We start from the raw sequence: 27549 nt of genomic DNA on the forward strand, positions 1-27549 counted from the left end.
GAGTTAGACAGGGGAGCTGCTGGGAAGGTTAGTGAGAGTGTGCTGCAGGCCCACTCTGCAGAGTCCATGCCATCGGACCACCAGGGAACTTGATCTCCCCCCTCCCTGGCAGGTAAGAAGCAGGCAGGGGGCAATAAAACAAAATGTTTAGAAATAAAATATTTGTAAAGTGCCACCCCCCCTTTTTATACACACTGCAAAAACACACTCTACACAAACACACTGCATTCACTGTACACACACTGCATTCACTAAACACACTACGCAAAAACACACTGCATTCACTATACACTTTCTGCATTCACTATATACACACTACACAAACACACACTCTGCATTCACTATGTACACACTACACAAACACAGACTCTGCATTCACTATGTACACACTACACAAACACACACACTGCATTCATTATACACACTGCACAAACACACTGCATTCACTATACACATTCTGAATTCACTATACACACTGCATCTAATACACACAGACACTACATCCACTACACACACACACTCTGCATCTAATAGACACATTGTACATTACACAAATGTACAAACTGCATCCACTATACACACTGCATCCATTACACAGACCGCATCCACTTTACACACGCACTCTACATCCACTATACACACACCACAATCAGTACAAGCCTGGGGGTGGACTCGGGCTGGCCCCACAATTTCTGCTGGCAGCCCTGTTAGTAAGGGGAAGGTTTAGATTTCAAGGTAAGAGCACGGTAGGGTTACACTTAGTGTTGGGGTAGGATTTGAGTTAATGTTGGGTATAGGTTAATGTTTAACGGTTAAATATAGTGTAGGGTTGAGGTTAAAGGCAAGATTAGGGTAAGCATGTGGTTAGCGTTAGTGTAGTTCTGGGTAAGGGCTATGGTTGGTATTTATCAACATTTTATTGACACATAATGTTTTGTAAGATATACATATGGGATTTTAAATGAAAGCCATTTCTGTCCTTTTAAAAAAAAAATGATATAATATGTATCAGGACACCTGAAAACTAATGATTAAAATTTACAGTGGAACCAACCTATTGCTCAAATTCAATGTTTTGTTTCGGTTAAGAACGTGGAAAAATGCCTCCGTCCTTCATTTGTTGATTTTTTTAAACAAAACTAACATGTTGTGCTGTTCATTCCAAGAGTCAGCTATATGCATTTTGGAGAGTGTTTTTGTTTTTATCAGTATGAAGCAAATTTATTTATTGGAGGGGTTTAACCCCAGTTATTGAAACATAAGCTTACGTACACAGAACTTCCCATCCCACCAAACCAAAATACTTAATGCAAAAGGTGATTTCAGAAAACAATTTAATGTCACTGCTATACAAAACATCTAGTGTGTAGAAATACGGTTACGAAGACATACCCTTTTCACCTTTGTCCTAATTGGGGTCTCTTGAGGATATCGAGAGGGTGCATCAGATATATAAACTTCAACATCATCAGGCACTTCTTCCAGAAAATTTGAAGGGACAAGGCCTCTATGTCCATTTAATTCACCCTATACAACACATTAGTAGAACTTTGAGCATTATTGTAAAGTTTAAAAAAACATTGAGTGTTTCTAAAAATATAAATTGCATAGTATTTCCATAATTCATCTGGAAATTAAGTAAAGCAATTTGTGCTTTAATTTTGATAAGGTGTGGTTTTAACTGTAAGTGTTCAGCTCAAGGATAAATCTTTTCAGCAGGTTCTACTCCAATGAAATACTAAATTCTGAAATTTTTTGTCCAGTCAGATGCATTTCAGAAATATTGAAGCCATGATCTGCCATGGTTTGAAATGAGAATCACTGAATCTCCTTAGAGCGGCAAATTCACACCCCCTGAAAAATGAATATTTCATAAAAATAGAATGTTTATGAAATACTCATTTTAATTGTGTTAGAATTTCACTGAAATGCAAACTCGGTTAAGAGATGCAACCCTGCCAGATTAAGATGGCAACGCCTGTGAGGGACTGGTTCAGGTAAGTTAATTCCTACCTTTACCTGACCACCAGAGGCGATGTCCCCATTGGGGGGCAAATTCGCCAAAGTCCCTAAACCAACAGTGACGCTTTAAGACACAGTCACGTTTAACATCATGTGTGTGACAATTTAAAATATGAAAAAAATCAAAGGATGCTATGAGTTGTGCTTTCACAGAAACTCCAATGTTTTAAATTGTACAAAAGGTGAATGTTATTCACTTAACCTGTCAGTTGTTTTAATGTTGTAGATCAAGCAAGTCAAGCTTGCGTCCCACCATTGCACCTAACTTCACTTTCAGTGTGACATGACTGCGTTGTGCTTTGGCTGCAACCAGCCGCAAGACAGGAAAGATATTTCCTGTCTGATTCTTGCCTTCCCTCCCACACCCACAAGAGGGCAGAGTGTCTATCGCTCCGCAGAGCAGGTCAGCCCCTCCTCTTCCCTCCTGCTCGCAGTGCCAAAGGAGGGTCTGGCCTGTGCAGAGAAGAGCGGAACTGGAGGACGGGCGGCTCATCATAAGGTAGGGGAAGAGAGGCCTGGGGGACCTTCCTGTGTAGTGTGTATTAATTTGTGGGAGGGGGCAGTGTATTGATTTGAGAAAGGGAGGAGGCCAACGTATTAAATGGGGAGGGAAGGGGGCCAGTGTATTAATTTCGTGGAGAAAGGGGGACAGTGTATTAGGATGTAGGTGGGAGTGGGCAGTGTATTAATTTAAGGGAGGGAAGAGGCAGTGTATTAATTTGAGTGGGGGGCAGTGTATCAAATTGGGGGAAGGAGGGACAGTGTATTAAATTGGGGGAGGGAGCGGGTCAGTGTATTAAATTGGAAGAAGTAGAGGTAGAGTGGTGGGAGCAGGGGCAGTGCAGTGTATTAATTTGAGGGAGGCAGGGAAGCTGCAGTATATTAAATTGCGTGAGGAAGAGGGGCAGTATATTAATTTGAGGGAGGGAGGGGGCCAGTGTATTAAATTAGGGGAGGAAGTGGGTCAGTGTGTTAAATTGTGGGAAGGTCAGTGTATTAAATTGGGGGAAGGAGGGGCAGTGTATTAGATTGGTGGGAGGGGCAGTGTATTAGATTGGTGGGAGGGGCAGTGTATTGAATTTGGGGGTAATGTATTGGATTTGTGGGCAGTGTATTAGAATAGGGGGAGGGGCCAGTGTATTAGATTGGATCTGCATGGAGGCGCTGTATGCTCTCCATAGAGATGCTTACTGGCCGTGCAGCTTTTTGCCACTCATGCACAATAGCCTCCCAATACTTTCCTGCGGGAAAGCATTGGATTGGCTGAGATCATCAAGTTTGATGATCTCAGCCAAAGTGAAGAACGCACTCATACTACTTGAAAATCGACAAGATAACATTATTTGTTTTTTTTACAGCTGTGCAGCAGCATACATTCACCATTTCAGTCCCATTACCAAACTTTTCTAAATATGTCGAGGTAGTTGGACTGAAACATTGGTTATTTGCAAATGCATGTCTCCTTAAGATTAATTTGCTCTCTTTTGTTTACTTTGAAGCCCTACGAGCGTGATGACCTCCAGTGTCAGTTAGGCAACTTTTTTTTTATATACTGTACTTTTCTACATAAATCTACGTTTCTATGATAACTGAAGTTTTTTGTGGCCCACATAAACTATAACCTTGTTTATTTGGCCAGTGTTAGTCTTTGAGTTTGACCTGATTGTTGTAGATGATCAGTGTATGTGTGTTCCAGGCTTTGTTTCATGCATTGGGCTGACAAGCATGACCTCCCACTCAACAAGTTTGGCAACTGAAAGGTCTGACTCACTGTGACCAAAATTTGACGTTAAACTGATAAATAGATGGGACCTTGGCACATTTTGCCTTTTATTCGGTTAGACTAGACTGGAATAAAGACAAAGTGACCAGGAGGACCGGGTCTCTAATCTCCAAAATCAGCATACCAAAAAGTAATGACCTGAAGAATAAAAATCTACCAAACAGCCTTAAATGTGTGGGTCTAACTGCAACAAGTAAATCAGCAGCACTGATTCTGACTTTCCAGTCATGCCTGACTGCAGCCCTGCACCAGCCTTATGATATTGGCAGGCCTCTTTCACTGAAAGGATTGGCTCTAAAAGACAGGACCAAAGCCAAAACCAAGAGTGTTCGTTAACCGCTTGCTCAGCTTTGCACATTAAGCTATCGTGCATACTCGCAAAAGTCCACGTATCCAGAATTTTAAAAATATTACCCCATCAAACTTGCAGAAAAAAAGGATAACATTGATTATAATGTTCCTGTCTCAACTGTGATTAATGCATCAAGTTCAAAACTTATTACAAACTATGTAGCAGTCAAGCAAAACCACCAGGAATTCAACTTTAATATATCTAGGCGACACCCTTGTTGGTTATGTTTTTCTTTTTTTTATTACCCCATCTTATGTTCAGACATTGTTAGACCTGCCTTATCCCTTACAGGATGACCTTGTAAACTAGGGGTTGGCAGCCTTTGCCACTCCAGATGTTATAGACTACATCGCTTTTGTACACCAAAACATCTGGGCTGCAGAAGGTTGTCTACCCCTGTTATATTTTGAGGTTGCTCAGTGGAGACAAACCTTCTGGAGGATATTTCCTGGGTTTCATTTTTCACAATGGCCTTGTTTCAATTCCTTTAGTTATTTCTATGTGTTTTCAGGGTTTGCATTGTTCAATCCTACCTATTGCTCTACCTTGAAGATAATATATATTGGAGCTCTCCAACACATCTTATGGAAGTAACCTCTCATTGCTGGGACAGTGAGAGAACTCAACATATATATGTATATGATTGCATAAACTTTACTCTCGCTGCATTCATTAAACCTTTAATGACTTTATGATCCATGCAGCCCTACAATTAATGGACTTTAAAGCCACTTAGGAGGACATGGGGCATCCTGCATTTTATGTTCACGCAGAATTAAAGTGCTGCTTGCACCATGGAGATCCAGTTGTCAAATTGAAACCTGGGGTTTCTTTTTGTCAGCTAGTCAGTGACCTGTATGCAGTGCTCAAAGTGGCACAAATAAATGTAAAGTGCAAGTGTATTATATTTACATGTTAGAACAATAAAGGAAAACTGTGTAACTATTGTGTTAAACTACATGTAGATTAGATAAGTCCAGAGGTGTAACAGACTCACATAGTAAAATCCATCTTCATCAATTTCACCAAAAACAGTAATTATATCGCCTGTACAAAATGTCAGCTCAGCCTAAAATGGGAAGAGAATTGTCTGTTACTTACATTTTTTTACATTCCATATTTTGTCCAAGCACCATAACCAAACCAGCAGCACCCTGTAGTTGTTATGATACCTGGAGTCCCCTCCCCCCACACCGCTTTGAAAGAGCAGCACTCACAGACCCCAGGTAAGGCGTCAAACCCATATGAAAATGGTTTGACTCCTTACAATGGCGAGGGGGACACCAAGGCCCTCCTGGAACCATAATCACTAGAAAGAGCTATAGTGGATATGGTAATTTGTGTGTTAATGTACTGTTATTTTGACAAAGAACTCTAATTTAGTTTTTCCATTTCATTTTAACACCTTAAGGACTTCTGGAATAAAAGGGAATCATGACATGTAATGTGTCCTTAAGGGGTTAAACCAGCATTTGTGCATATTACCATTTTGTAACCATATTAACTGTTACATATTTTTTTTATTGAGTGCTTAGTTAATTCTTACATCATTGCACCTAACTTCACTTTAAGTGTGACATGACTTACCATTTATAGCAAAACGTTTAATTCTAACCGCTTTTACAAATGATGCTATGCAGCTTGTTCTTGACCACTTTTTCTTAGGAATTTCATTGTTGGCAGTATAACAATGTGTGCTGAATTTCCACATTAAGCTAAATGTATGCATGGACATATGAACATATAAACCTCTCCCGTAAATTCTTAGAGTAAAGACATGGACATTGCATACAAAATGTGTTGATCAAGAACAAACACTCCAACAAAATAAATAAATACAGGTATTTCTAACGTTGCAGTGTCTTTTCCAGCAGCTCTGCTTCTCCCCCAGGAGCATGTTACTAGTGATGATCTCCTGGCCCAATCCAATGTTTCTCATAGAGAAGCAAGGGGGTCGTATGTGGCATGCATGGCAATCACCGTGCTCCAACAGAACAGTTTTTTTCATAGAGAAGTACTGAATCCAATGCTTCTCAATGTCAGGCACTCAAACCGTGTAAGGAAAAATGTCAAACCTTGTAACTAGGAATATTTATAAAAGTGTTGAAAAAATACATTGACATTTTTATAAAATAAGAAAGAGGGGAAAGACACATAATCTGTGACATAGCTTACGATGTACTTTTTGCTTTAATTGGTTCATTCTCTTTCAGATAAGAAACTTCAGGTCTCAGTAGCTCCACTTTGCCCATACTAACTGCTAAAACCCACTAATTCCCCCCACCAGAATGGCAGATCCTCAAGGAGATCTCAACTTCAGAATAGTAAATCTGTAGTATTTCAATCAGATGGCCTCTGAGATTTCAGCCGATTGGTGCAGCACAGCATTTTGACTTACACAACCCTCATTAGATTGGCTGAGATCAACAATATCGCCATGAAGGCACAGAGTGGCGAGGGAGAAAAGGTAGGTTAACTGCCTTTTTATATTTTTTTATCCTTACAGGTGGGTTTCACGGACCCAAACAGCCACCAGGGCATTATATTGCTAGGAATACACATTTGCATTAATAATGTGATGACGTTCCTTTAGCAAAGTTCCCTTATTCTTTGTTAGAGAGCCTACATTTTTAGAACTTTCAGCACTGGATATCTGTCATAAACACAAAACACCCTAATCTAAAGATATCAAACGTATTGAAAGGTGTACAAGTATGATAAAAAGAAAACAAAAGAAACTGAACTGCTCTTATTTTCATTTACTAGTAAAATAGTATAACAAAACAGGACACATAGATACCTCTACATCAACGTTGGGAGAGCTTTCTCTTGGATCATAATCATACAAAGCAACCATTCTCCTTGTAGATACAGAATGTTGCCTCCCACTCCTTCTGTTTCGTTCTGCCAATTATAAGATGGATCATTGCCTCATGTTGAAAAAAAATTGATTGTCTCGAAGAATGTTATTTAACTATAAAACAAGCCAGACAAAAGAACCAACAAAGGAGAGACATCATAGCTGAAATGGACAATGATGGCATGTTAATTTAACAAGGTTCCTTAGATAAACTTAGCAAATAGGATCCTTCTGGATCTATCGATCACACAATGGGATCTACTCATTTATGTATACATTAGCACATATGAATATATGTTTTGCACGGTTTTGTGCTTCAAGTTGCATCATATCCAAACATCTTCTGATGTAACACAGCCACCATTTTAATAATACAATTTACATATTGACAATTGCAGCCTAGATTTATGTTGAATAGATGTTACTTAAAATAAAAACACATAAAATATCAAACTTGCAAGGGATAATTGTCAAGAAAGGCTAACCAACAAGGGAATATAAAATAAAGCACCTTTTGATTGCATCATAAGAAGAAGCCATAAATCTGATATATGCTGCAATATAATTGTTGTACAATTGTCAGGTCTCAACTTTTTGGGTTATTCCACACATTTTGTGCATTAAACTTCATGAAGTTTTTTTGCTTATCTATTCAATCAGCTATTTGATGTATTTAATTGTTTTGTATGTGACTAGATTGCATGTGCAAGGCCTACATAATGACCCTAAAAGGTGGCAGATAATTTTACTAGTCTTCCGATGTTACCTAGTTCATTACAGGTCTCCAGGAAAGGAAAAGAAAAAGCAGCTGTGATTAGGCTCAAAAACCATCCCTTGAAAACCACCTACATTTAAATGTGATGATCATTTATATTAGATGACCATCTGCTGTAGACAAGGTTGTGGGTAATCTCAAAAACGCTTCTGTAAACAGAAAAGGCCCATAGCCTTTTTATTATGTGTTAGTTGCTAATGAACCTGGCAGAAACCACATAATAAGACATTCTTTACAAGCACAAACATACATACATACATACATATACACGTGACAAGGCTAAGAGGATCTCTACACACATGACATCAACCTTAGTTGAACCAGTGGTTTACAAACCTGAAGGACCTAACCACTCTCCCTAATATCTGTATAATTTGGAGTCTTTAATCCTCTGGACTTAAATAATATTTAGCCTGTTCACAATATTACACCTTTACAACAAAATTATACCTTTTTTATTAAGTGGGAGAAGCTCACATGGGATCTCTCTAGGGAATGTTCAACTTTTTCTTCTTTATTAAAGGACCACTATAGGCACCCAGACCACTTCAGCTCAATGAAGTGGTCTGAGTGCCAGGTCCCCCTAGTTTTAACCCTACACCTGAAAACATAGTTTCAGAGATACTGCTATGTTTACATTGCAGGGTTAATCCAGCCTCTAGTGGCTATCTCCCTGACAGCCACTAGAGGCGCTTAGGCGATTCTCAGTGAGAAAATCGCATTGAACTCACGCAGCGTGAGTTCAGATCCCCATAAGAAAGCATTAAGTAATGTGCATTGAGCATGCACATTCAGCTTCACTCGGGAGCGGATGTCTGCAGGGGGAGGAGAGGTCACCAGCGCAGAGGGAGCCCGGCGCTGGATTAAGGCAAGTGGCTGAAGGGGTTTTAACCCCTTCAGCCCAGCGGGAGGGGGAACCTAACAACCCTTTGTTTTCCTGGCACTATAGTGTTTCTTTTAAAGAGTTCTGACAAAAAAACATGGTCTTGGACAACTGCTGATGCTTTATTAAACCATGCATATGATTTTTTCCACCTGTTCCACTACTACAATAAGTACTCTATCGCAAAGTCGTCTGGATGTGGTGAGGCATATTATCTTTGTTTTAAGTGGTTATAGTGTCTGCTAGAGCCACAATGGGTGGCTGTGGTTGATTGAGAGTGTCAGCTGACTACGGTCAGCCTTTCACAGTGCACATTGTTGCTAATAGTGCCTACAGTGTTTCCTTAACGTTATCGACTCCTACACACAGGCTATAGGTAAAGGGATGTCTATTCTCTGGATCTCCTTCGCTTGTAATGGGTTCTAATGTCATTTTTTGTTTTTTTCAGGGACCCTGTTGTACATATAAGGAGAAAGGAAAATTAGATGACATCTTCCTCCTGGTTACTAGTATTTTAAATGTATTTTTATTCCTTCCAATTTATAGGCTGGTGGAACCAGATGAACACATGCATACATACTTACCATTATTTCCAGGGAAAGCGGGATAGTCTGTTCAAAGGATAAACATAACACAAACCAGATTTCCGCAAAACCAAAATGTGGGACATCCAGAATAGACAGCTATTTTCTAATTTGGAACTGTGTGGTGGATGGTATAACCCATCTATTATTCTCAGGTTGAGTGAAAGTGCAGTGTGGAGGCAGTTTACGTCAGGGCCAGGCAAAACATGCCCCAGCCTTCCCAAGATTATAGGAACACCATAGCAGTAGGAATACAAACATATATTTGTAATGCTATAGTTTTAATCTACAACTCTCCACATGAGGTTTAATAGGGGAGACTTACTTACCGTATAGGGAAGCATTAGGAGCCAGTGCACATGAGAAGCAACATTTCTAGGGACAGCATTTAACAGGGTAAGGACCTTGAGTGACTGTCAAGAAGACAGCCACTGTAAATGTGTTTAACCCTGCAATTAAAACATTGCAGTGTTTACAAAGCGTAATGCTATATTGAGATGAGGTGGTCAGGGTGCCTTTAGTGTTGTTTTAACCCGAGCCACTCCCAGACTACAGCTATCTACCTATAATATCATTGCTAGTGAGGAGCTGAGAAGACAGAAAAAGCACATCTTCTGACATATTTTCAAAATAAGAGCGGGATTAGCTTCTCCCCTGCAGTTTAATTGGTTACTCCAACGTCTTCTTTTTGAAGTTGTCTTGGTGGTAGGGGTTTGGATATACAGTGTTTCAGCTTGAAACACTGCACATAGAGATTTATTGGCAATTGTGAGCCACGGGCTAGTTGCACCCCCAGCACACATGACTTGGGCAGCTCATAACTGTGTTCCGTACAGCGACTGCTTAATGTCAATTCTGTGCCTATTTTACGTATGTTGTCAGTGTGCACTGCACGCTGCGGACAGACATAACTGCTCCTCCCTATGCGTCTCGCTATATTTTTTCATGGACCTCAGCACAGCTCCTGTGACATCAGACAACACCTGGGAGCTCTTTTGGAGGGGGGAGGAACCCATAGAAAATGCCAATAGTCTATTATTCTATTAAAAACAAAAAAGTGTTTGAGAAATCCTTTAATGTCCACCTACTTATGCACACGACATAGAAAGAGGGGAGAGTGGTATTGTACATCTGCCTTGCAATGTCGACTTACATTATGAAGAGTAGCAAGAAGGTGAGGGTGGATTCACTAATCTGCCAAACCTTTCTAATTATAATTGCTCCCAATTTGAATTGAAATGGCATTGAGATCGAATTATGTACAACAGATATTTACTAAAGTATTTATCGTGTGTTGCAGATGCAAGATTTTTTCCTATTAAATGTAGCTGGAAAATGATTTTAAATAAAAGAAGGTAAACACATATGAAAATATGCAATTCATTATGTTGCAGGCTCTGTCAGCAGTGCAGGCGTTAGAGACAGCTACAGCACATCCTCATATACATATAAATGATGCAAGCTCAAAGAACAAAACATGCTGATTCAATTAACAACATTACAAAAAGTATGTATTGTACTCCAGCTAGTGTATGGCTTGAATAAAGTTAGGGTTTCTTAACACAGACCTCGTTTAGACTTTCTGGATCTGCGGTGTACAGAGCGAGAGCTCTCTTTGAAACGTTCACAGTTGACTTCAGGAAAGGAAAGCATACAAATAAAAGAAAAGGAAGACATATGAAGCTGTTCAAAGTTCTACTTTAGACCTACAAACTCTTGATCTGGTGAGGTTGGCATTATCGACTGTATCGACTGTATACTGGTGGGCTTAACATTTATATTTTATTTCAAATGAAAAGCAAAATTAACAGGGCATCACACGCAGTTTGAATATATTGCAAAATATTTGGCAGGGTTATCCCATGTAAAAATCTTTGTTTATGCAAAAATAAACCATCAATTAATGAAATAGTTGTCTTTGCATGTTAAGAATCAGCTCACTTACAGTACTGGTAATTAAAGGTGGGGAGCAATCATTTTCCAAGTTAAGATATACTGCAAAGACCTGGCATACGGTAAGTCATTAAATAAGTGATTTGGGATACAATACAATTTAAAAACTTTGCCAGCTTCTTGGTAAGTAGGACAGTGTAGCAGTAAAAATAGAGGTATTTGATCAGCTTTACGTAATTGCAAGAATTAGTTAATAAGCAGAACAGCAATGCATTTCAAAGCACAGGAGTATTTCCGGTCTACAAATGTTTGGAATATGGACATTCATCATATACCACTGTCTTAAAGAGACAGAGGGTGGTAATTCCAAACAAATGGGATACATTAGCGAACAATAGCTAGTGAAGGAATACGTATCCCAGTAAATAGCAGTAAGAAAGCTGAAAGTGGGTACAGCCAAGGAAAACAGCCCAACAAAACCAATTAATGGATTCGGTTTCTTACCAATTTTTTCAACTGGCGTATTCAATGGAAGAAATCCTTGTTTGAGAAGCTGATCCATCATCTCTTCATCGTCTGCCTGAATTTCTGACACCATATTACAGGGGATAAAACCAGATCTCCCACAGGTCTCCCCGTGGTAAAAACCATCAGAATCTTTGTCTCCGTATACCTAAATATAAAGTGTTATTTTGGAGCATTACTAGGTAAACCAAAAATAGTCACAATATTTCTACTCCAAGACGTAATACTTAGACTGGCACTACTGTATAGGCAAAAATAGCATTCTCTCTCAATGAAGTGGTCTGAGTGCAGTTCCCTGTCCCTTTAACCCTACAGCTGCAAACATTGCAGTGTTGAGACTACCTCTAGTGGAGACCACAGGAGAGGCACTTCCTGCTGTCTCAGAGTTTGACTTTGTGAAACTACGCTGGTCATCCTCACGCTTTGCATGAGGGCCTCCAACACCTTTGAATCTCCCATTGGGAAGCATTGAATCAATACTTTCCTATGAGGAAGTCCTATAGCACGCGCAGAACTCGCCGCACATGAACATTAGGTTCCCATTGATTGTTTACGTTGAAGGAGGAGGAGCCAGCTCCAAGAGACGTTGGGGCTGGAAAGAGGTAAGGGTTAAAAGTGTTTTTTTTTTTAACCTTTCCAACACCAGGGGGCGATAGGTACTCTATAACTTTCGGAATACCGTTTTATATTCCTAACACTAATGTTCCTTTACAGTCAACTGTCGCCTCAAAACTATTTTTCATATAATGATCCTTTCAACCAATATTAAAAGGAAATGTATATTTTTTTAAATGAAGTATATGTAATAGACTGTTTTTTAAAACTCTCAGTCTCTAAAAAGTCTCCCCTGCTTTACTTCCTACACAGAAGCAGGGAAGACCATAGAGACTAACTCTCAAACACTGTCTTACCCAAGGTGCATGTGTATGGCTGAATGATCCTGACCTATATTAATGGTACGGATGGATTTTTCTCATTTCTTTTTTGGATATACTTTATTTAAAATATATATTTCATTTTAAAACTTGATGAAAAGATTATAATATTAAAAAAATAGTTTTGACATTTGTCCTTAAATCGTCTGTCATACTATTTCATACTAATTATCCTATACGTGGGCACAAAAATTAGGTTAAAAAAAAAAAAAGGTAGATGATACAGTCTACTGTTCTACCACTTCTTTAACTTTGTTAATGGAGATCTCTAGAATCTAGAATGAAATTGTAGCAACACTGTATGAAAATAAACACCACATATTGTACTGTTTTAGAATTAGAGCTATCAGTAAGTTATGATTTTACTTCACTCGCCTCCTTTGAAAGCTTCTGGGAAATATTAGTTTCCGTCATGGGTGGTGAGGTGAATTAAGGGGTTACTAACTTACTGGTTTTGGTTGTAACCCCTTCTGTGCTTGTCTGCACCCTACAAATGGCCATTAAAAAAAAAAAAAAAAGGCATGACCATCTCTTTACCCTCACTGAGACAAAGTTCTCCCTCAGACTGATCATCCTTGGCTGATGTTACTCCTCCTCGCCAAAGGATATCAGGGAGGACAGAGGCGGCATGGAGAGTGTGCACACCGCCATTGGCTGTCTGGCACTGGCATGCTGTGCGTGCTGGTGTCAGACACCGATTTTGCACAGAATTTACATTAGCCAGCCTGGAACATTGTACTGGGACAACTAATGGCACTACCTGAGGTGGTGTTTCAACTCAAGCAGCAAAGGGATTAATCTCTGTATGTGCAGTGTTTCAAAGTAAATTGCTGCAAATACAGACTCCAGGCACCAAGATCTCTTCAAAGGTAGTCATGATGCTTGGAGTAACCCTTTAATGGTGACAAAAAGGTCATATCTACAGTAGAGAGACGCACTGGATACCGCACTCACCAAGTAACACAGGTGCTCTGAAACCAAGGCTGGCCAGGCCTCCCTTCCAAGATATGCAGAATAAATAACGGTTCAGGCACTCCGGGATAACAAAATATAGCAGCTATATTGGTGCAAAAACGGCAATGTTTTGACCCTACAGGGTTGTTATCAAGGTTGATAAAGGCCCTGTAGGGTCGTAAACGTTGCTGTTTTTGTACCATTAAGGCTGCTATTTTTTGTTATCCCGGAGTGCCTGAACCGTTATTTATTCTGCATATCAAAGAAGGTCATATCATGACAGCGCACTGTTTAATGAATAAAGTTTTTGGTTCAACTGTTTGGGAAACAATAACAAGACTTTAAAAATCTTTCAAAATCCTAACCTTATTACTAACCATTTGAACTTTTGTGAAGAGTCATAGTATACATTATGGATCCCCACCTTAATTATCTGTCCTTCCTTAAAAGGAAGTTCTTCTTCAGCAGCATCAGGATTTGGGGACATTGTTCTTGGATCATAATCAAAGAGAGCAACGAATATTCGAACTGGAAAATCCTCCATCCCACCATCGGTCTCAGACTCATCATAAGTTTCAGGCGAAAGCTGCTCCCGGCTGCCATAACTATCTAAAGAGATGTTCAAAACACAGCCAAAAGCAGTTGTTACCTTCCCCAAGTTTAACGTGCAGATACAAGACAGCTATTTAAAGAGATGTATTTTGGTAGCTTGCAAGATGCAGTCATTTGTGTTTCCATAGTTTCTTTACCATTCGGAGACAAAATTAATTTTAGTAACTATATTGTGAGCTCTGCAATGTCCCCATCCTATCATCTTGTATATGGTTAAATCATTTACTCCAGCTACATATGGAATTATGTGCATAGTAAGCAGAGTTTAAATTAGCTTTGGTCTTGCAACATACAAAGCGTCATGTGAATGATGAATTGCATGATTTTAGCATTAGCTAGAGTCAGGCAGTTTCATAAATGATCTGTTTGCGAAATAGATAGCCATAGAGGAATGTTCATGCAATGCAGGATAATACAAAAACAACACAAACTGTATGATTGAATGGCAATGGTATGAACAAACCTGGTGCCTCCTACCTGTCTTTCAACTAAGGTGAGACAACCTACCTAAGCAGAAAAGGCACATTATGAGCCCTGCACACAAGCTGAATTGCATGCAATCAAGCTGAGACTGTAAAGCATGTATAACTCAAGAAAATAATTGGCTTTAAATTCTAGTGATAACAAATTTCAAGGCCTGGTTAATAAGAGTTCCTCGGTTTAGGTCGTACCTCAATGTTCTTTGCTGAAAAAGGGGGTACTAGAGTACAGTATTACTCATCCCCTGAAACAAATATTCTGAGCCCAGAGAGAACATGCGACCCTATCCCAACTAGACATAAAACCTTGAGGAATTCAAAACCATTGTTTGGTTGTAAAGGAGGAAGAAGTTTTATTGCATACCGTATCTATCGTCAGAGGCCCTGGTACGCTGATGAGACCACTTCCTGTGTCCTCCAATGCTGGAATAATAAGCTTCTTCTTTAACAGGTGAAATATTTCCCTCACTACCTGACCGAGAACGACCACCTTCACTGTTACTGTCCATTGTAATTTCTATGGAGAAAAAGGGAATGAGCTATTAAACATACTACTTTTGTGCCAAAAAAGGAGCTCCATGGAGACATGGTGCCCCTTTCTAACAGGGATTCCCTTCATAGTTTACTTAAAAGATTTTCTATGTTAGCGAAAATCCTAAAAGTTTGTGAAATATTCTGCTTTGTCCAAAAAAGAAACTTTACGCGCATTCAATCGCTTAGTGAAATTTGCATATATTGAAAGAGAAAAGACTTTCTCTTTCAGAAGCTTAGAAACAGGGATATGCAACCAATAGCTTACCAGCCCTTTGGTGTGCATGACATGAGTTTCAGTCCACACATGCTGGAGAAGCTTGGGTTGCCTATCTCTGGTTGACAATTACTAGTTACTCAACACAATCCGCCATTTCAAATCAGATGGAAGAATAACAAGAACCTTACCTCCCACCAAAGAAATGTTTACATAAAGTGATGTTTTGTCTTGATTATTTGCACGTGGTTTTACCACAAAAAGTGAGTGTCTTCTATGACCCTGTTTCTTACAATAACTTGACACACACTAAAGCCTCAATTTTTTTTGTTTTTAACTGTCAGCAAATACAAGATTACAAGACTGCACACAACAACCACTATGGGTAACATCACCATGAACTATAATTAAAAGTCACATGGACAGGATGGAGGGCCGAGGAGTAAATGTAAGAATTATTGATTAAATATAAAAGGTACTTTTACTTAAAACACCACAACACTTTAATGAATGGCTTTCTGTTTGAGTGTTTTCAATTCTCAAAAGATAGGTTTGATAACTAAAAAAATGAGGCTACTTTACAGATAAAGGATACTACAGAATAGAGCAAAGTTAGGAGGTCCTTGCTTGTGTTCTTTTCATCGGTATGACATACGATGTGTAAGTTGTAGCAATACACTTGGGCTTTGACAAACCTTTGAAATGACCCAAGAAGATGGAATGTACTGCATGAGTGGCAACATCATTGGGATAACTCATTAGTATCTCATTATAATACTACGTGAGGTCGTGGAATTATACTATAATGTCATATAGAGGAGACATATAGAGGGAACTGAGTTTATTTTAGAGGAATTCCTATGTTTATGCATTCATGGTAGTGATTAAATAGACTGCATACAGAATATATCATATGAACATGAGAGGAGTTGGCAAGCAATGCAAACATTGCAAACCCTGATTACTAAGGAGTTAATTACCTCCTTAGTTATCTTATGTAATTACAAGCTATCAACTTATCACCTGTACTATTACATTTGGATGATTCAGATTTAATATATATATTTAATAACAGCCAAAGAATTGGTAATGTGCATAGATAATTTAACAGTGGTGTCGCTGTAAATTCAGGGCTCCAAATTTCCACTCGCTACTAGCCACTGGGCTATGAACATTTTGTATGCCATGGATTCTCCAGTCTTGTAGTGGCGAGTAGTAGTAGTAGGAATTTGTTTTGCTGAGCACACAGTAAGGGCTTGATAGCACAATTAATTTGCATATTGATCAGGCATTTATGGACAAATTAGGTTTCTTGCTTCTTATCATTACTTGAGAGTTACTCTGGGACTATTGTGATTGCCACAATAAAAGGTCAAGTTAACATTTACAAAATATGCACCAAGTCTATAATTATCCAAACTGGGTTTATTTAATCCCCATAACACCCGATTATCTATTCAAACTTTCCAAACCCCTAAAGCTATTTTTATTGCATTAGGATGACATTTCCATAGTGGGCTACCAATGACATTTCTACCGTGGTTTAAAATTCAGGAATAACATTCATTGGACATTAATTCATGTGCTAATAATGTAGTTGCTTGTAAATCTACCTAGAGCAGGGATACCCGAATGATAACTCGGCTTTTACATAATTTCAATTTAATGTATGTTTTGTCAGTGTTCCTTTAATACTGCCATCACATGATGGTGGCTCAAGTTCTGCAACACACAGACATCTACTTTTAGGCCACCTTACACTACTGAGATGAATATATACTTTTATAGAATAATGAATCCCATCAATCTCTGCTCAGTACATACAGGTTGGCTACATAGAAACTCATAATATACATAATATACCGGGATAGAAATTGTAAATAGTGGGGTAATAGCTTCTTGATCCAATGAGATATCTGGGATCAAGAAGGATTTTTTTGCTAGTTCTTTGCACAATTGGAATCACTTCAGAGGTTTTTTTTTTTTGCCTACTTTTGCATCAACAGAAAAAATCAAATGTGAGAAAGGCTGAACTTGATTGATTGAAGTCTCTTTTCAGCCTATGTAACTCCAAGGATGGGCAATACTCCTTATATATTATTATTATTATTAGCGTTTATATTCAGCAGTGCAGACGATAAATCAAACCTGGTCTAAGGCAATGATGTTACCACTGCTCTATCCAGTGATAGACACAATGGATTCAGTGTTCCAATCAATTACTAGTTATCCTATTCTGAGCCTTAAAGCTACTTTCTTTCAGCCTTTCCATGTGAACACAAAATATGGAATGGGATCGGCATGAAAAATGGAGACAAACGAAGGGAAGTCTGTGTGAATGAAGTAACAACATTTAACTAACACTTTAAAATGTGTTGTGTAATCATAGGTTGCAACCATTGCGTAAAGTCATTAATCTTTCCACAGACACTCACAAACAAACCATCCTGCACCACGCCATAAGATCATTTATACTGAATGTGTTGAAGTATTAGTTCTTGTGGTGTACACCATAGACAGTGATGTTGTCAAAAGAGACATCTTAGTGGCATACGGTTCTTTTACAAGAAATCATCAGCTACTTTAAAATGGTTTCTCAATGGCAAGATATTTTTTAAAGTCTTTTGTTTATTGTGTGTACCCACAATAAATGTATTCCCTTTGCAAGTAAACATCAACTAGCCACGATAAACACTCACGTTACATAAAGTACTCTAACTCTTATCGTATTGTTATTATAATGAATATAACAGGTCACATTTCTTGCTTGAAATCAGCACCATTAAAATACTTTACAATATTCGGACTCACTTTAGTGAATAACACTGATAGAGAGATGTGTCTAGATTTGATTAATTAATGTCATCACATTATCGTAATTTCATCTCCACAGTAAGATCACTACAATGTTAATTGACCAAAATAACACACATGGGATGTCCTTTGGTATGCAACAGTATATAATGTTTAGTTGTTGCGAGAAACTCCCCTTTCACCAAATCTTCATTGACATATAAAAATAAAAAAGGTTTTCTAAGGTTAAAATGACATGGACACAAGTAATCAACAGTTTCATGTTGGTTTCACACTTACTTCTTTCTGCTTTACAAGTGTTAGATAAGAAGATGAAAGGGAAACTCCAGAATTCTCACCTTTGAGGTTATGTATTTGCTTCAAATCCACAGACTTTTCAGCTTTTGCTTTGAGCTCTGCCAACACCAAGAAGTTCCCCCAGACAGATCAGGATGCTTTAAAGGAACACTCAAGGCACCAAAAACACTAATCAGTGGGTATGGTGCTAGGAGTCACCTAGTACTCCCCTAAGGTAAGTAGTCAAACTGTTTGATAATGGTTTGTCTTCCTACTTGAGGTCCCGCTGGGAGCCAGTCACTTCCTTTTGCTAGGCTTAGCTAAATGCAGAGAGCATAAGCAAACAGTTTGACTACTAACATTTTAAACAGCACTAGGGGACTCCTGGCACCACAACCACTACATCACTCTATAGTGATAGTGTTCCTCTAATTATTTCCAAAGGGACCTGTGCACATAGTTTGCATCTGTAATGTTTGTCTCTGAGACAATGAGCTTAAGGCTGCATCAATTTACAAAAAAAGTCTGCAGCTACTAGAAATGCCGTGCAGGGAGACGGGGAGAGAAGACTTTCTTGCACTGCAACAGATGAAGACCATAGGCTGTTATACTTTTTTTTCGACAACTGTCTTAACCCCTTAAGGACCAAACTTCTGGAATAAAAGGGGATAATGACATGTCACACATGTCATGTGTCCTTAAGGGGTTAATGGTCTCTCATGGCTCTTTAGAGCTTTTATTAGTCAAGTGTTATAGGCAAATTATTCCTTGTGATGAGTTCAAGGTTTTTCCCTGGTCTGTTGGAGTGTGACGCTATACTTCGTACATCTTCCCTGGGCCCTGTGTGCTGAAAAGGCAATCCTAGCCTAACTTTCTTCCAAATCACATCATCTCTCTTGGATTAATAAATCAACACATAGTAAACAGCTACTGCACATCAACTGACAGTAGGAGAGCTCAATATCGAGAAGCAACCATAAGATAAGACATTTCAAAGCTGCATTCCATACAACTAACCAATAGACGGGACCATCATTGGTCTTGGTCTTTGTGGCACTGCATTGCTGTGGGGGAACCTGCGTGGTGTGTGATCCGCTCTGTTCGTCCGAGCCAACGTGGCATGATTACCTAGAAGCTGAGCACATACAAAGGAAGTACAGTCAGACAAATACATGTTGCCTTGCAGAAACACAGGATAATGAACTATACAGCCTGAAGCACAAGCGCTGAAGGCAACTAAACATTGCTTTTAACTGAAAGGTTAGCTGAAAGAGAATACATTGCATCTATACAAGCAGGCAACAATACCTCCAATGTTGTTCAAATTAGATTATTATAAAAACGACTTCTTCCATGATTAATTAATAGAAGTAAGGTTTGCCTTCAATTGATTGGTGTCAGATATTTTACAGTGGGAGTAAAGCTATAACAATGACAAAGCAAACAAAAAAAGTGCAACAAAAAAGACACTATGTGATGTAAAAAAAAAAAAATACTGGGAACCTAGAAATTAATGGAACACATCCTTATGCACTGCAATTCCCAATTAATCAAAATTGATTTACCAATGCAAATAGAAATATTTAGGGTTTAGGCTATTAATAGATTACCTGCTGCTGTTCAGTATGGGCAGATACAAGCACTACACCCAATGTTTACATACTTAAGCTCCCCATTAGTTAAGGGCAATATCTTAAGAAGACTGACTGACCAAGGAAATATCCAGTAAACTAAGTAGATGGAGTCTAAGCCTCGGAGTTATATGTTGGCTTCCTAACAAAGTTAACTGAGTTTTTCATCTTTCACAGGGTTTTATAATGAGAAGGTATAGTGTACCTGGATGTACTTTACAATTAGCAAAAGCTAGACTGCATAATTCCTAATTAAAAATATACATATTATAATATTATATTTAATTCGATAGCCAACAATTCACATAATTTGTCAAAAGTAATTTTCAATCTCATGTAAATCTGAATACAGATTTCCATTAGTTACTAAAATTGGTGATTTTGCTAAGCACGATAAAAATCACAGACTGATGTCAGCATTCTGCACATAAGTGGCACTCAAACCAGTTTCTAAGGAATCTCTAGGGAATAAATGGACACCATGACCTCCAATCGCACAAGAAGCTGCCATAGGCCCAACCTTTTTTATACAATACTTTAGCTAAATGTTCACCCTCCCATTCTCTGGCATCACATACTGAAGGTATGTTTCCCACTGCCCATATATGATTGTGGATGATATACAAGCCCTTACTAAATTGTTCATATTATCATAGACTATAACAGAGCCTATAACGCAGTCGAGCATTGATAAAAGTGACACTATTTCTGAAGGAAATGTTAATAAAGTTTAATTCTCTATATTCGTGAACCAAACTAAGCGATCAAACAGTTATTGCATCGAAACCTTTAAATCCCTGTAGCTGAATGATCGTGTGCCCTCCTGCCAACAGTGATTGGCACTCATGATGACTAGGAACAGCATGCAGAAGCTGCAGCAGGAGAGGATGAGCTCTCGGTCATGCTGCAATTACTCGTAGCGCTCTGTACTGTATGATCTGGGCAATCCCTCTGATGATGTAAGCACCAACATCAGTTGGTTAGGATTATCAAAATGTTTAAGGTAGGGTTAATGATTGGGTTGGGGTTCGTGTAGGGTTATGGTTAGGGATATGGATAGTGCAGGGTAGGAGGTGTGGTTAGATTTAGTGTAAGCATAGTGAAAGAGGAACAATGCTTTCCTATGGAGTTTTGGGTGACGCTGGACATCCACACGCATTGCGTGAGGACATCCAGCATCAGTTAGGCAACAAAAAGTCGCCTAACCACCCGGAAGTCCAACTACAGGCTGTCTGGTAGAGGTGGAGTTAGCCCTGTATAGTAATTATTGCAGTTTCTCAATAACTGCAATAATTACTGTTTTATGGTAAAGGGACCTAGGAATATGCACCCAGACCGCTTCAGTGAGCTGAAGTGGTCTGGTTTCCTATAGGGTGCCTTTAATGTTTCATTAAGCATACATATAGGACAGGAGTAGGCAACCTTTAGCACTCCAGATACTGTGAACTACATTTCCCATAATGCTTTTACAGCCACAATGTGGGCAAAGCAAAGTAGTATACAACATTTGGAGTGTCCAAATATATAATATATTGGTGCAGTTAAAGAGAACACTTAAATTACGGTGGAACATACACATGGCACAAATTCTAGGTTTTGTTTTGATTCAGAAGTTGGACAACTGCCTCATCCATAAGGTGTTAACAAATTACTCAATTGTGCAGGATATTTGATAAAATTCATATTTTTTTAGATGTATTTGAGGACTAAAACAAAACTGTACAACATTTCAATGATTCAACAAAAGGTAATAGAAATGGCTTACAAAACATGAACTGATAAATCCAAATCACACCGATGTTTAAAAATTGTGTCATTTTAATGAAATGTCGACTAAGTCAACAGGACAAAAAACAAGCAATATGGTTTAGCAACATTACCATCCTAAGACATGGAGGTCCAACAAGAAAATAACCTCCAATATGTGCTTGCTGTCTTTCGTCCACATTAGAATAGGACGACCAAAGTCACCCAGGCCAACCTGTCTTCCTGACAGCTACTAGAGGCGCTTTCACTGCACTAACCAAGCCATGCGGAAGCCCCATTGATTCAATGCTTTCTTATAGATAAGCTTGGATGCACACTCATGGTGAATATGCATCAGGTCCCCAATTCTCCTCTATGAGGAGTACTGGATTGGACCATCGTTAAGGAGGCCACGAGAGCAGGAGATGTAAGCAGCGCCGGTGCTGGAAAAATGTGAGTAAAAGCTTTTTTTAAATTATCTTTAGGGCACACAAAGAGGGTGTTCCTATATAAACAGGTACAGTAAAGTGTTAGAATACAAACCTGTATTCCTAAAGCTTTAGTGCTTATTTAATGGTGTATAATTAATAGTGCCTTTAGGATACAAACATGTATTCCTAACTCTTTAGTGTAGGGGTAGGAAACTTTTGGTATTCCAGGTGTTGTGGACTACATCTCTCATAATGCTCTTACAGCGATAATGCTGGCAAAGCATCAAGGAAGGCAAAGTCTAATACAACTGGAGTGCCAAAAGTGGTCTACCCCCGCTATAGTGTTTATTAATAGTGAATTATTTAGCATATGATTAGTGACTTTCCTCGATTTAAGAACCTTTTTAAGACTGGTATCATGTGTGAAATGATATCAATACTAACATAGAAGACACAGAAGTTAGTCGTGCTGGATGGAGTTTTTCTTTTACAAAGTTCTGGTCCAAAAGCTCACCCTTTCTGTCCCTCCCAACCAGCATTGTTCCCCTTTTTCCTCCAAATATATTGCTGCACAAGTTATAACCACATAACTTTCTACAGCAGAAAGTCAAATGAACTACAGCTAAAGGGACACTGTAGGCAAACTTTTCAAGTCAACAGAATATGCAGTTTATGCCCAAAGTTCTCACCAAACCGAGGAGTCGCTCAGACAATCCTAGTGTAACCATTGTTTTCAATTCTAGCACTGAGTTTATCCAATACAATAGGAATTTGAGGACTAGTTTGATGATGTAACTGTTTTTATAAGAGCAAAAGGGAAAATATCACAAGTTGGGAGGGGGACAGAATGTATGAGCTTAAGGAATAAAACCAAAAACTATCATTTAGAGGAAAAGAAAACATCTAAAAAACTACATCTAGCCTACCTGCACACTCGAGGATGCATGCAACCGTGTGATGATTTAAAATGTACATGACTAAAAACAAAGAGAAAAAGAACTACAGTAGTGACATCTATTGCCCAAGATGAATGCAAATATGGAGAATTCCCTATAATTAACACAGAGCTCTCCAAGAATGTTAGATTAGCAATTTATAGTACCTTCGTATGTGGTAGTAAAACATAAGTTAGATTTCAATTAATTATTGTTTGCATATATCTATACATTCAAATGATATAATCAAAGACATGTGACATAGACATCATATTTGTGCTTCTGGATTTGGATGAACCGTGATTCGGACAAAAACGTGCAATTTAGTGGTTTGTCCAAATAAGGAATGACTAAAATGCAAGATGACCGAATCAAATAAGTCCTGAATTGCATGACGGATTACAATTCTTCCATGTGAATCAGTCATTTGTTGATTCCGAATGCTGAAAGATGAAAATTAACAAATCCCTTTCTTAATTTTGATATTTCAGCTGCAAAATATATAGCTACCTAATTTGGTACCCCTCTGTGGGATAGTCACTTTAAGGATACCAAGTTAGGAAGAGGTTTAGTAGATAGCTCCCATGTTTGCTATCCTTAAATATGGCAATCCCGCAGGAATGCACAAAGTTAGGAAGCTATCTACTAAACAACTGAAATATCAAGATTAAGAAAATCCCAGTTATGTCCTATACTTTTTCATCATGAGGCACTACCAGTTTGGTGTTGTCTGGTGATCAAGTGCTTTTTGTTTTCATGTAAGTTTAGCTTATACCTATGTGTATTAATGTAAGTGCCAATACAAATACAATCTCCCCCTCAGATTTCTGTATTATGGCTATGAACTCTGACTTATCCCAAGTTTATCGCCAAACAAGGAAATCTATGTGCCCCCAACATTAAATTATATCAGAGACAATGATTGCCAGGCTCTCACACTTCAACATCAAGACACCACAAAACAATGGGCTTTGCAAGAGAAGGAGTTGTATATAAATTGCATCTCTGTTTTTGGTAACCTCCAACTACAATCAACCAAATGCCTTTGGACATGTTATGGGAAAAATAAAGTACAGTATATACTTGACACAACATGGACAACAAGGGCTATGTCATATCAGAAACAAATTGAAAGGTAAAATAAAGTTAAATAATGTAGGAAACACAATGTGTAGGGTGTTTTAACATGAATATGTTGGTATGTTCCCTGAGCCCGAGATGGCTGATATTATTATTCCATATAAGGCAGGGATATGTTCATGTTCCAGGAATAAGACAATTGACTTCTCATTCAGAGTCCAATCTATCGCATTGAGTTGCAGATGGGAATTCTACTCCCAAGGTCTTTTAAATCCTGTTTTCAACGGTTTCCACTCAAGGTTATGAACACCCAGAGAAAGCCTTCCCATGTGTAAATCTATATTCAGAAATTGTATATTCATTTATACATAAAGCCGTAAAACAATAAAATAGTTATGTTCATTATATTCAGGTAGTATTTATATATTCAGTAATCATGATTATCCTAGATAACCAAAAAATTGTTACATATGGTAATAATTAATTTTATGCTTATTCTTTAAACTAACCTTTAAAAATTCATAACGCATAACATGGTATATGGTATATAACATATATAAAATAAATAGAAGCTCTAAGTTATTTATAACCTTACATCATCAATGCCCAATGATTCCACTAAATTTACCCTTAAGATACAGGACACAGTTCTGTGGTCATTCTCTCTGGCAATGGCTATTTCTAAAGAGCTATCACCATTGTCTTGGCTGTAACCTTGGTAATCTAAATAGATAGGGAGACATGAAATCCATTACCTATATTTCTCACATTTCATGGTAGTGCCTCCAAATTTAAGTCCCTTCAGGATCTGACAAAGTATGGGCTACACAGACATCTGTATGACGTCTGTAAAATGTGTGTCTCCATGAGTGACAGTTCTCTTACTTCTCACTCTTTGAGCAAACTATTGGCATCTAAGAAATTTAGCATGATGTTATAAGCCTACATGCTCCAAATAATTTTATTGAGATGTCAAAGTTTTCTTACATGTACAAGTTGCACCTTAGTAACCATCTGCCCTCTGACTGGGAAGGAGTGAAGGAGGTGGATTAATGCTCTGCAGGGCACCAAAAACTGTTCTAATGCTTAAATGTGTTATTCTGTTGGTACTTTTTTTCCATCAAATGTACTATGCATTTGTCCTTATGTCTTTACAGCTAGAGATGCTCTACTGGTGGAGGACCTTACTCAACATGTGATGGCAATGTGATTGCCTACAACCTCTTTGGAAACAGCTATACTCTTTCATCCAAGAGATGTTGGGTTTTACTATCCCTGTAAATTATGGGTGTATATTAGAGAGCATGGATGCTGTGGGACAAATCCACCCTAGATAATCTAATATAAATTAGATAAGACACTAAAAAACCACTGTCAAGCTCGCATATGCCATATGCTAACTGTAGGTACCACTCATCGCCAAGTATTGGAACCAGACAGTTACCCTCTTATTGCAGGAAGTATTGAAGGTTGTTTACTCCATGTTCACTATAGACAGTAGGCAATTAGGTTCTGCGAATGCTCTGGAAATAAATACTACTATTTGGAGGGATTTAATTTAATTTAATTTTGGCAAACTGGCTCAAATTAATTTCTGCACAATTCTAATGACTACATTAACTTTATATTGTTTATGTTTATTGTTATGACGTCTCCATTCTATCCTTCTATACCCGGATATAATTTTGAAAATCAATAAAACATTTACATTAAAGAAAATGAAAAAAATGGCAAATCCAATTAATCATTTTGAGAACTTAGAGAATCAAATTGGTGAATCCTTTTGTCTGTAACATCTCCAATAATTAATATGTGTGTTAGTCCATGTAAAACCCCATGACTCAGCAGCAAGTACAGATTGCTCTTTCAATATGCACACAAAGACTGTATGTATAACTCATAGAAGTGCTACAAGTGTTCTAGTTTGTCACACATATAATTAAATTAGAGTTCTATATGGACTATGGCTTGTAATGGAAGACAACTGTTTACAACAGCAAAAGAAACAAATATATCCTAATTGAGTTTTATTACTAATGCTGTTAGTCTTCCTTCAGCTAACCCTCAATTAAAATGTAATTTCAGTTGTCCTTTAATTAAGAAATACAAAAATAAGAATATGCAATTACAAATATACTTTGCTTTTAAAAAAGTGCTATTTATGCATCTAGAAGCAAATGAAAGAGGATTCAGCATGATATGAAGCCTGTGAACCACTAGCATTAAATAAATCAAAAGCGTGATAAATTAGAGGTAAATCAGCAAAGAGACCCCAGGAGAAAGCCCATAAAATAACAAAATAAAATAAAGAAATAAAGAAATAAAAGAAGAAGAAGGAATTTTATTGATTTGGCAAGCAGATGGCAGAAGGGATTTTTATATAACACACCAAAGAATTCTCTGCATCTCTGTGAGTTGGCCCCAGAATTGGTTCCCTACAGTCTGTCTGCTGAAATTCTGTTTTCTGGCCAAAGCAGTCTCTGCTATTTAAATTTTCAAAAGATAATTTCTCTTCATTCTTCTCATTCTTGAGTTTGGAACAGTTCCTGTTTTCTAGAAAGCCTGAGCTCTCATCCCCAAAATCCTCCTCCACACTGGTTTGTCTGGTTAGAGTTTTCCTTCGTGTCAGCATTTGCTTGGGGTCTCTAGAGCATTCAGGCATTTGATCCAGCTCATGTGCTGTATTTCTTCCAGTTATGTTGTGTGATTTCTTCAGATGAAACCGGGCTTCCTCTTCTTCACTTCCACAATCCAAGCCACTGTCTGGACTCCTTGAAAGATATCCAAGCTTGCTCCCTTCACAAAATGAATCCTCTGAACACAAAGGAACAGTCCCATTGTATCTACATTTGGAATAATGCCGTGGACTTTGTTGTTGACCACCTTGATTATTAGCCCTTGGCATTCTATTAGTTCTAGATAAGGTTCTTCTAAGATAAGCTATCCCTACAGAACCACTCTTATGCAAGAACTCAGAATGTTGTCCCCCTTCTTCTTCTGCCACTTCAGGAATACTGAATAGCGTCTTACTGTGTTGATGTTGAGGGGAAAAATCCAGCAGATCCTTTAAAGCAGGGTCTTTGGTGCTAGACTTAGAGGACTCCACAAGAAATAGTACAGTACATAGAAAAATAGAAAAGAAAAATAGAATTGACCAAAACAAAACGTGTCGAAAGAAAAAAAAAAAAACAGCAATAAAAATAACAGACATGGAAAGAAAGGGAAAAGGAA

The 27549-nt window shown here is 38.2% G+C and overlaps 1 protein-coding gene across 20 annotated transcripts in view; it reads right to left on the reverse strand.

The window, feature by feature from the left end:
• Positions 1–27549, reverse strand: part of RIMBP2 (RIMS binding protein 2) — a 547982-nt gene that overhangs the window by 12366 nt on the left and 508067 nt on the right. For 10 of the 20 annotated variants that reach the window (XM_063454348.1, XM_063454352.1, XM_063454350.1 and 7 more), the window contains 9 exons: positions 26708–27418; positions 19513–19630; positions 15022–15174; positions 13991–14175; positions 11657–11825; positions 10828–10893; positions 6958–7061; positions 5155–5226; positions 1393–1527 (listed from right to left, as the gene is read on the reverse strand). In XM_063454348.1, coding sequence (XP_063310418.1) covers positions 1393–1527; positions 5155–5226; positions 6958–7061; positions 10828–10893; positions 11657–11825; positions 13991–14175; positions 15022–15174; positions 19513–19630; positions 26708–27418 — 1713 coding nt within the window. The remainder of the gene's footprint in view (positions 1–1392; positions 1528–5154; positions 5227–6957; positions 7062–10827; positions 10894–11656; positions 11826–13990; positions 14176–15021; positions 15175–19512; positions 19631–26707; positions 27419–27549) is intronic. The other 10 variants (XM_063454365.1, XM_063454367.1, XM_063454364.1 and 7 more) reach the window with 5 other exon arrangements.

Source organism: Pelobates fuscus, chromosome 5 (assembly GCF_036172605.1).
Source record: "Pelobates fuscus isolate aPelFus1 chromosome 5, aPelFus1.pri, whole genome shotgun sequence".
Taxonomy (NCBI): Eukaryota; Metazoa; Chordata; class Amphibia; order Anura; family Pelobatidae; genus Pelobates; species Pelobates fuscus.